Source organism: Aplysia californica, unplaced genomic scaffold, assembly GCF_000002075.1.
Source record: "Aplysia californica isolate F4 #8 unplaced genomic scaffold, AplCal3.0 scaffold00250, whole genome shotgun sequence".
In the NCBI taxonomy this organism is placed as follows: domain Eukaryota; kingdom Metazoa; phylum Mollusca; class Gastropoda; order Aplysiida; family Aplysiidae; genus Aplysia; species Aplysia californica.
This window is the reverse complement of record NW_004797520.1, coordinates 384,681-395,673: the sequence shown is the minus strand read 5'-3', so window position 1 is coordinate 395,673 and position 10,993 is coordinate 384,681. Positions and strand designations below refer to the sequence as shown.

The 10,993-nt window shown below is 39.1% G+C and overlaps 1 protein-coding gene across 1 annotated transcript in view; it reads left to right on the top strand.

The window, feature by feature from the left end:
- The window catches only part of LOC101846077 (inhibitor of growth protein 3), a 10,203-nt gene extending 1,140 nt beyond the window's left edge, over window positions 1-9,063 (top strand). Inside the window, exons 2-10 of the mRNA XM_005100511.3 lie at window positions 1,112-1,183; window positions 1,714-1,820; window positions 2,424-2,489; window positions 4,155-4,251; window positions 4,528-4,581; window positions 5,459-5,724; window positions 6,170-6,327; window positions 7,235-7,478; window positions 8,768-9,063. Of these exons, the coding sequence (XP_005100568.1) occupies window positions 1,112-1,183; window positions 1,714-1,820; window positions 2,424-2,489; window positions 4,155-4,251; window positions 4,528-4,581; window positions 5,459-5,724; window positions 6,170-6,327; window positions 7,235-7,478; window positions 8,768-8,878 (1,175 nt within the window). The 3' untranslated portion in view covers window positions 8,879-9,063. The remainder of the gene's footprint in view (window positions 1-1,111; window positions 1,184-1,713; window positions 1,821-2,423; window positions 2,490-4,154; window positions 4,252-4,527; window positions 4,582-5,458; window positions 5,725-6,169; window positions 6,328-7,234; window positions 7,479-8,767) is intronic.
- The last annotated feature ends 1,930 nt before the right edge of the window (window positions 9,064-10,993 follow it).

Below are 10,993 nucleotides of genomic sequence, written 5' to 3'. Positions count from 1 at the left end.
GGTCTGGCGGGCATACATCCCCCCTCCCCCGTATTTCACCATATTTAATCATAAAAGTGATGTTTTACTCATGCTGTTATGTTTGATAATTTCTTTAAAGTTAAAGCAATTGATTGCATCAGTTCTAGTGGCCATATCATGTGTGTTCTCCAGCAAAAAATAAAAATTAATGGCAACCAGCTCCCTAAAGCAGTGTGTCTGCATAAGGATGGAAAAATAAAATGTTACAATGAAATCTTTTAATCCTGCTAGTATTGACATAAGTAGTAGCAATGATTCCAGGAAGAAATTAAGGGGGCTCGACAAATATAACCAACATTTTCTTACCTACAACTATTTTAAAAATCAATCAGTATAATAATAATTAATATGGGTGGAAATATTCAGAACCATAAAGTATGTGTTTAGACTCGCTTGTAACCATGGAAACGCCTGCCATTTTGTCATTTTGTTTTTTAAACAAAAAAATGAATACATTTTTCTTTTCTCCACCTTTTCTTTATTTCGTCTTATTTTTTAAATTCTTAACTTGTATGTTTAAATATAGTCACTAATAGCTGGCTACTTGGCTATTTCATCCATTTTATGGAGTTTTCAGAGCTATTGAAAAAGTAAAATTTAACATTTTTTTTAGTGAAACGCAACCTACTTTGAACAAGAGGCCATAAAAATTAAAAATAGGCCAAATAACAAAGCTTTGAGTAACCAGTTATTTATGGACATAGCTAAACTAATGATGTGCCAGATTTGAAGGCTTTATCTTTTAGCATTAAAAAATGATGGAAGAAAAACATAAAATGACAGGATAATATGAGTTTTGAGAAAAATGCAGATAAAGTAAAATTGACAATGGTTAGTTAACACGCTGCATGCAGTGTAAGGAATCACTTAAGGCTCTTTTCTGAGTGTTTTTCAACTTTATAACATATTTGTAAACTAGAATGATTCAACTTTAAAAAATGTTTCAAACTCAGTTTCAATATTTTACAAATAAATTGGGTCTCATTTTGTGGAATTTGACCAGCGAGCCCCCTTTCGTTTTGTCATGTCTTCCTGTGTATCATTTGTGACCTCTACTTTGACTGTTGTTTATGTTTGTGTGCAATTTCAGTTGTAGAGAACCTGCCTATGGAAATGAGGGAAAAGCTGACAGAAATGAGAGAAATGGATTTACAAGTTTCAAGTAAGAGTTTTACCACATTCTCAAGGTTTCAGTTACATTCATTCATACTGTCAAATTAAAGTGCATGCCTAAATTCCTCAAAGTCAATCTCAACATTCTCTTTTAAAAAAATTTAAGTATAATGTAAAATCTTTGTGTAAGAGTATAAATCAAAATCATACAGTTGAATCTGCTCTAATGAAACTAACAAGCCACCAGTAATTACCTCTATACTTCTCGCCCCCCGCCTGTGTTTTTTCTCTATACTATATTTTATAATGGCCGTGACACTGTCCAAGGCAAATTACACCTGTCTTAATCTTAGACAACTACTTGTCTACTCAACACTGGGCGACCATCCCGGATAATCTGAACTGTATTTTAAGGTATCAAAAATTTCATATTCTCCTTATATATCGTGTATTAATTTATTAGTCAAAGTGTTTTCAGCTTGCAGACAGCTATCTTCACTCATTCTGACTCACAGATAATCCTTACCTCGCAGATTGCTCAGTTTGCTTACTGATGTGTACTTTCTCTCTTCAAATCAGACACTTTGGATACTCTGGATGAAAATGTAAAAGCATTTTTCAAAAAATGCCTGCAAGCCAATTGTAAAAAAGAATGGAAAGAAGAACAGTTCAAGAAAATCAAAGAGGTGAGTGTCTTGCTGATGACCCTGAGTGAGTGGCCATGTGATTTTGATATAGAAGAGATTGCTTTTGGACAACATAAACTGTAAAATATATTTTATATTCACTGGGGGCTCTCGTTGCCAGGAGGTTAAGGTGTTCGGCTTTTGAGACGAGAAAATGATGTTAGAAATAGCAGGGTATGAAAAGAGTGGTGATGCTGACCGCATCCATATCCTCTTTCACACACGAGTTGCACCCACATAATGGGGTGCAGAAGAAATTAGGGTTAAAATCCACTTCAGACTTTCGCAATGGGATGCACCGACATATCTAAATTTTTTTAAGCAACTCTTTGCCCACCCCTGCTCTAAATATGGAAACTCGGCTAAACTGAAGAAAATCCATCAGTCCCATAAATTTCGGTTTTCGCGTACGCCACTGCAGTTGAAGTTGTCAAACTTAATTAAATATATTGCTTGCAGCTCAAAAAAGTTTTCACTTCTGACATTTTTATATTAGAAATAATTTTTTGTTGGTGTATCCAGTATTGTTATATTGTGAACATTTTATGTAATTATTCCATGACTAGACTCCATTTTTTAAATTATTTTATTTTTATTTTACAGGAATATTACAAAGCACTAGAAGACACAGATGAAAAGGTTCAATTGGCCAATCACATATATGAACTTGTGAGTAGTTTGAAATACTCTGAAAGAATTTCTTTTCTTGAGAACTGGCTCCTGTTGCTTTTCAAAGATTCTTGTAGCCCTGTTGATCTTTTTGAATAGGTTTGTGTTGGAACCATTAGCTTTCTTCTTTTTTTTATTGCTCTCCAGATTTTAAGACCAGACACACATTACTTTTTTATCCTGCTCTCCAATTACTATTGTTTATGCATTTATTGTTTTAGCTCAATGTGATCATTTTTATTTGACCTTTTGTTTTCTACTATATTAAGAAACACATATTATTGGTTTTATTATATCTTTGTTGATGTGTTTATTGCATCACAAGCAAGTGTTTAAGTGATTACAGTTCTTAAATGTTTGAAGACTCTTCAGGTGTTATGTGCATTTTTGGGGAAGGATCATCATAGCTGTTTTGGAATAGTTAGGTTGGGGGTTTTGTTTTGTTTTGTTTGTTTGTTGTTGTTTTTGTTGGGGGGTTGTTGTTGGGTTGTTTTTTTTTTTTGGGGGGGGGTATTATTTCTATTTATTTGTACTTTGGATCAGAAGCTTTGTTTGAATAACTGAAATATATATATTGTTTGTGCTGGATAATTATTTTATATCCTCTTGAAAGTGGCTGAAAAGGAAGGTTTTTGGTCCATGTTTATGAAAGAAAGGGAGCTTATCAAACAGTCATAAGTGAGTGGTTCTGTTAATGTGGCTATATAATGCAGTGTGCTCCTGTTTATGCTCTGCCAATGAGAGCAATCTGTGTAAGAACCCTGTGTGCCTAAAACTTGTACAGTGTAATAAAATGTTTTCCTCAATTTACCTGCCTAAGAACCTGTTCTGAAAATTTAAATCCTCCTAAGAACCCAGTTTGAGATGTGTACGGGTGGGAAAGAGAAAGCAAAAGAGAAGACGCTCCCTCCCTCTACTTTTTGCTCCAAACGACACTGCCTATTTTCAAGAACATCAGCCCCTTGATTAACATAATAGAAGTGATGCTGTTACCTCTGCATCTTGTGACTGAAAAAGGAGGAAATGTGGTATGGGGGTTGGGTTTGGGGTCGATAGTGGGTGTGGACTTGCGGACAGCAAAATCTATCACGTACTGTATGCTTACCTGATGTCTAAGCACGGGCATGAGCTCTGGTGAAGTGGGTTGGTCAATTGCTTAGTAAGTTTGTAGTGTTTCCTTTGTTTCTGGTGACTGTCCTTCCCACATAGTCTAAAAAAGCATGAGGATCACCCATAGGTTATATTTCAGTGTAGAATAAACAAGAGGGACAACCATGAAGCTAGCCAATAGGAGCTGAATAATGCTCTTTGAAGTTTGCCCAAAAATTCTCTCTACTACGTAAGAACTTGAACCTCTATATATGATATTTTGTATACATATTCTATTTTTTTGAGGATGCGGTGGCGGAAAGTCCGGGTTCGAGCCTCGGTTCAGCAGTATTGGGTACCTGACTTCGAGTTGGGGAAGTAAAGGTGGCGCGGAAAGGAACTGGCCACCCTACCACAATATGCCGAAGGCTCAGGAAGTTGTCTCACTAACAAGGCAATCCCCAATGTCCGGATCGGATGCGGGAACAACTTTACTTTTTACTCTATTGTGGTTTAACGTTTTCTTTAATAAAAGGATTTCAGTTTAACGGACGACTCGTTTGTCTTTCCCCCCAGGTTGACCGGCACTCCCGACGTTTAGATCAAGAACTTTCCAAATTCAAAATGGAGCTAGAAGCTGATAATGCTGGAATCACAGAAGTGCTCGAAAAGCGTAAGATACTCTGTGTGAAAAGTTATTGAAATTCATACTGGATCGATAGCAACATTGGAATTTATGTTTTTATCACGACTGCAGGAAGAGCTTTGTTGCACATAAGTTTTCTCTTGGTTTGGTTTATAATCCATGGATAACTACTCAATCAATGAGTTAATATTCTTTTTTTAAATTGCAAAATATCGGACAAGCACTGGATACGCTTTCAGTAAGAAGTATTTTCATTATTTTTTTTTTTCCTCTAGTAAGTGACTCCATTTTTTTCTTCTTCAGGATCTTTGGAACTTGATAAACCGCCCCCCGGGCTGACTAACCACAAGTCAGAGAGTAAGTCAAACACTTGGAGTCATCTTCCTGAAAAAAATATTTTCATGCATACTTTTCTGATGTCTTGTATTCCTCATCTATGTACTTTTTTTTCCCTTCTGTTTTGATCTCATTTGATTTTATGTGTGACATTTCCCATCAGTAAGACCATGTGCTCGAATGTTCTGTGGTAATTAACGGGATAAAATCCACATTTATATATGTGCATTTTTCAAAATTGGTGGGAAAGCATTGTGTATCAGGTTTGTTACTGAAAACAGATTCCTGTGCAGCTCTCAAAGTATCAGTCTATTAGATCAGTCTGGGTTTTCCCATACTTTATTTTACTTTTCCGATCCAGCGGCCATTTGAGTTGTAGCCCTTCGGCCTGTGGATATGGCACAGAATTTACAGGTTTTTATCAGCTGTGCTTTGTCGCTGTATAGAGTATTTCCGATGTCTGGGGAGGCAGGAAGGTAGGTGCTACGCAGATCGCAAAGTGCAGGGCAGGTAAAAGAGGTGGTGTGATACTGTTTCTTCCTGGCAGTCACACAAAGGGCAGTCGGGTGGCGTATCCTTGCGGATCTTATTTTGGTGGGAATTCAGTAGGATGTGTTGTGTTCGTAGGCGAAAGATCGTGACTTGTTCTCTTCTACTCAGGGAATTTAGTGCATCTTTTGAGTTATGGGCTGGAGTTTTCCCATAAAAAGTGTGTGGTTTGCTTCTTCCTTCCTATCTATCAGACATTTATCGTTCTGATCTCTCTTCCTTCTTTTTTGTGTTTGTTACTCTCTTGTAACACCTCTAATCTTCGGCACTTATATGACCTTATTGTGTTGCAGGTGCCGTAAAACTCTTACTAAAACTAAACTTTTTTTTTTTCAACTAAAAAAAACAGAGCGCCGCCTCACCCACACACAGTCGACAGTTACGAATCACTCGGACAAGCGACCAGCGACAGAAGTTCTTTCATCTCTCGCCAATGAAGTCGTGAGAGAATCGTTTGGGCCGCGGCGGCCCAGCTCAGCCTCCAGCTCACCGGCAGCAAAGATGTTCAGTTCTTCAGGGTCAGGGTCAGGAATCTCGTACACTTTGGGCAACATTGGGGCTGGGAACCCTGCCATTGCTGCTGCTGCTTCTCAGGCAATGGCAGCAACTATTCAAGTAAGATTACAGAGATTTCTAGACGGGTTGTCTCCCTGTGTGAATTATATAAATATATAGTGTTTTATAGGCCTGTGTTCTCTCTGTGTCTCTTATGTTATATATACATGAGTATTCTCTCTTGGTTTTTTTTGGGGGGTGGGGGGGGGGGGTTGTTTAATAGACTAGTATTCTCTCGTTGGCTTTTATGTTTTATAGATTAGTACTAATATTTTTTCTTTGTCTTTATTGTTTATAGTGGGTGGTTGACAGGTGTTCTGGTGTGGTTTGCTCCTTCTTTCCTATCGAACATATATCGTCTTTATCTCCCGCCCTTCTTTTTTGTGTTTGTTTCTCTCTTGTAACACCTCTAATCTTCGGCATTTATATGACCTTATCGTCTTGCAAGTGCCGTAAAACTCTTACAAAAATTAAAAGACAAGCATTCTGTGTTTTGTCCCTGTAGATGCAGACCGGGAGGCGGACGTCTAGCATGAAGGCCAGCTACGACCTCATGACGAAGAATCCTTCTGTCCTTCCCAAAGATTTGAGCATCAGTGTGAGCCAGTCGGTGTCCGCTCCGTCAACGCCAGAGCCAGTTCCCCGATCACAAAGAACAAAAAAGTATGTTTGTCGTGTGTTGTCACCTGTGTGTGTACGGAGACTGGTCGACCTTGTCCAGTTGCGAGCGCCGTAAAAACCTTGCGTGGGTGGTTCACGGGTGCTCTGGTGTGGTTTGCTTCTTCTTTCCTATGAAACATCTATCCTCCTTATCTCCCCCTTCTTCTTTTTTTGTGTACGTTACTCTCTTGTAACACCTCTAATCTTCTGGCGCTTATAAGACCTTATGCAGTTGCGAGCACCGTAAAACCTCAACTAAAACTAAAAAAGCCTAACTAAAATAAATAAACAAAGAGACTGGTCCTTTTTACTTACTCTCTCTTTATCTATTCTCAGGTACACAAGGCAGCTAGCAGTCCATTATTTATGCTTTTCTTTCATCTATTCTTTCCTTCTTTCCATTTCAAAATAAGAAAAAGAAGAATAACTACATCTACATGGCACTTGTACACACTGCAGCATGCTTTTTTCACTTTACAACTATTTATAGAATGTGTCTGTGGCTATGTGAGAACATTTCCTTTCTTTCCGACTCACTGTCAACTGTAACTCATACTGAAACAACAGCAAACTTTGCCATAAGCTTATCTCATCCCCTCGGAAAGTACTAGTCATCGCCCATTACGCGAACCCTCGATGATCATGTTGCATTGATAGGGTTGTCCGTATTTCACTGTACATCAATTTTTTGGCAATGGAAGTAAAATTTGCCGTTTCAGATTTCAAACAATACAATGTCTCTGAGCCAAAGGTTTATTTCATTTCCTGTTTCCCGGTGCCTTTTTCTTTCGACATAATATTATATAGTAATATATTCTGCACAAATGACAATAATATTCAAGACAACCATAAAAATGTTATTGACTATTCTGTTGTTATTTTATTTGTTGTTTTATTTTTTCCCACACAGGCAAACATCAAAGGCAGCAGCTTTAGCTGCAGCACAGCAACAACAGCAGCAACAGCAACAGGCTGCAGCAGCCGCAGCGGCCACCGCGTCCCAGCCAGCCACGCCCCAGGTGTCGACGACGGAGAGCGAGGAGGTGCCGAGCGACGTGCAGGTGGACGAGTGGAACGCCGACCCCAACGAGCCGCGCTACTGTCTGTGCAACCAGGTGTCCTATGGGGACATGGTGGGCTGTGACAATAACGACGTGAGTCCGACCTTCTCTCTTCCTTCGCCTTATTTCTCTCATCTCATCCTTCCTTTCCTTCCCCAGCTCTCTTTCTTTTTGCTGTCTCCGTGGTTTTATGCACCCCGCATATTTTAGCAAAATTTGATTATTTTTTTGTGTGCATAATTTCTAACTATTTTCCTTCATCATTCTTTGTTAAAATTAGCAGAATCGCATAATTTCACATTTTTGGGCTGAGTTTGCACAATTTCATACTTTTTTTGCATAAACTGCGGGGACAGTTTTTGGCTCGCTTCCTGAGGATGACCCTAATTCCGATTTATTTTTGTTGGAGCTTTGTTGATATTCAGCAGTTTGGTAACTTTTGATGGCTTTCTTTCTGTCTTCTTGGCTCGGTATACGGGCAATTTTATGCACCACTTGTGACTAGGCAAATGGTCAATTGTACATGCCTCAGCTGGCTAGGTATAAGGGCAATTTTACTTGCCACCACTGGTTAGACATATGGGCAATTTTACGTACCACTGGTGTACCGGTGGCGAGGGCTCAGAGGAGAAGATAAATGCTTTTAAGCACAAGGGGGCTATCCCGAAAAATGCTGTTTTGAAAAAATTGAAGGTAAAGTTTTTGGACCCTTGTTCAGTTTCTTTAAAAGACAAGGACAGTTTTCTCTATAACCAAACAAATATACACACCAATGAAACCAAACTTGTCCTATAGATAGGGTAATGTCCACTTTTGGTGAAAGTCAAGATTTCTGGAAAACCCCGAAATCTGGGTTAGCCCGCTTTTCCTTTAAAGCGACCAAATGGGAAATGAGCGACCGAGCATCTTAAAAAACCTTCCAATGTTACTAGGAGCATCGGATCCATACCATACAATTCTATCTGTCAGACCATGCCCAGTTTGTTGATACTTTTATATCTTTCTATATATATATGTTACGTCTATCTTTGTACATGGGTGGTTGGCGAGTGCTCTGGTGTGGTTTGCTCCTTCTTTCCTATCAAACATCTATCGTCCTTATCTCCTATCCTCCTTTTTTGTTTGTTACTTTTTCTTGTTAATACCTCTAATCTTTGGCACTTATATGACCTTGTGGGTGGTTGGCGGGTGCTCTGGTGTGGTTTGCTTCTTCTTTCCTGTCAAACATTGATCGTCCTTATCTCCCCTCCTCCTTTTTTCTGTTTGTTACTCTCTTGTTGCACCTCTAATCTTTGGCACTTATATGACCTTATTGTGTTGCAAGTGCCGTAAAACATTTACGAAAACTAAAACTCTCGTTTTACTGTTCCGTGTCTCCTCAGTGCCCGATCGAGTGGTTCCACTACGGCTGTGTGGGCTTGTCGCAAGCCCCAAAAGGCAAATGGTACTGTCCACAATGCACTGCTGCTATGAAGAGGAGAGGAAGACGATGACATCATGACATCACATCTTATGTATATACTATATATATATTTGCGTATATGTGTCATTTTACATCCATATTATTATAAAGCATAGGTCCATTCCTGTAGTTAGTTGAAAAAACAAGAAAAAAAAACATGGCAAAGCTCAGTGATTCAGATAATAAATAACTGCCACGCAGAAACAGAAAAGGAGCAAAAATTCTATTTGTTTAGAGTTTAAATTTGTGAAATAGTGCTGCTTGTTGTCAGATTTCAATGGGGTGGTGTTTTCCCTTCCTATCGAAAGGAGGGGCAGGAGATACCATGAGCTTTTTGTGAAGGCTGTGGCCTTGGTGCTGAACTACAGTGGAGTCCGCCTAAAGTGAACATGCTTTATTTGAACAATCGGTTAAAATGAACGATATTCTGTGGTCCCGATTGAAACGCTATTTGTTTAAAAGTTTTAAAAAATAGTGGATAAAATGAACCAATTTCATGGAGAAATCAGATAAAGTGAAAGCGAAGAACCGACCGACCGTGTCACTGTCGCCATGCTGTGAAAATAAAATTCTTTGCCTCGGGCATCGGCAGACAATCCCAGCTCGACGTTGGCGACGGCAATCGGAAAGAAAGAGCTCTAGTTTAGGCTCGCCTACTGTGTTGTCCCTCCACCCTAGACCCACCACTACACGTAGCTACTGTCTGTTTCTAGGCGTCCGCCCTACCACAATAGTTAAACTGAACCTCGGATAGAGTGAACACTTTCTTCTAGTCCCAAAGAGTTCACTTTATCCCTATCCGTATGCCTGGGGTCATTTTGTACCCCAGGGTTTGTATTCTTCACATTTTAGAATACTTCTAGTGCGAAGATGTCTTTGAAACTTTCAGTATTTCTCAAAAAATCACTTTGACAGACTGCTATGCAAAGCGTACGGATCGGATTAGCAAGTAAATTTCCTCTTTGGAAAGTGGGGGCACAGAGTTCCCCACGTAATATGGATACGTTAGTAAAACATGACGTACAGATAGGGTTAAGAGGACTCCACTGTTGTTCGAGTGGTTTCTCCAAGTCTGGAGACTGTACAGGTGGTGAAAAACTTGCTTTTGGGACCTAGAGTCCATTCCTATTTTTTAAACAAATTTTAGATGCTTTGATTCAATTTACATCATAAGTGACAAAAAACAATGAAAAATACATGACACAGTGGAATCAGGCGTTTGTCAATTTTGAGGCATATTATGTAGTTATTGGTATAATCTTAAGGCTTGTTTATAATTTGTCTTACTTTTAATGAACAAATACCCATCTGTCTTGAATTGAAGTCAAGATAGGTGCGATTTAGGAAGGTGGGGGTTACCTGCTTTCAGAGGTAAAGTTAGCTGAGAAAATGGCTGCCAGAGTTTGGTGACTTCAAAAGCTTGAATGCCTTAGAAACTTCAAACGTTTTTATTTTGTGACGACTTATTCCACATTTTGCAATAAAATCCACACAGAAATGTGTTGGGTTTTTATTTTATCAGATGTAAAAATTGTTGACCCCCCACCCCCCCAAAAAAATAACAACTCGAAATGCTTTAGGGTTTTTTTGTTTTAAAAAATGTATTTCGTTATTTTCATGAGCGCCTGGTTTCACCACGATGCCACGCAATTGATAGTGTTTCTGGGCTGGCTCACTAACTGTGCTTTGTCTGTCCCTACATTTGGCAGTGCTTTTTGAAGTCAATTAGCTCTTACTTGGCATCTTCTTCTGTTCACTTGAAAGGCTTAACTGAATAGAGACTAGCTGTGGACTTTAAACTCCTGAAATAGCGAGAGATACATAATAAAACTCCAGAAATAGCAAGAGATACATAATATATCAGAACCAGGCTTGTCGTTACAACCACCCGTCACAGGGTAAATGCAAGGAAAATACAATTGCTTTGTGCTGTAGGCTCATCCAGTGCCAGATCTGCGGCAGACATCGGCGATCATGGTTTTCCATTCATTCCTTCACTCAGATGCTCCTAAAAAAGCTACATTTCTGGTGTAGGCTACTGAGCATTTTGTTTCGAATTTGCCCACCCAACCAACCCCCACTGGGAACAGAGATTTGTCCAGGATTGTAGAAATACAACTCTCAGCTTCTAACAGAAATAGTGGCA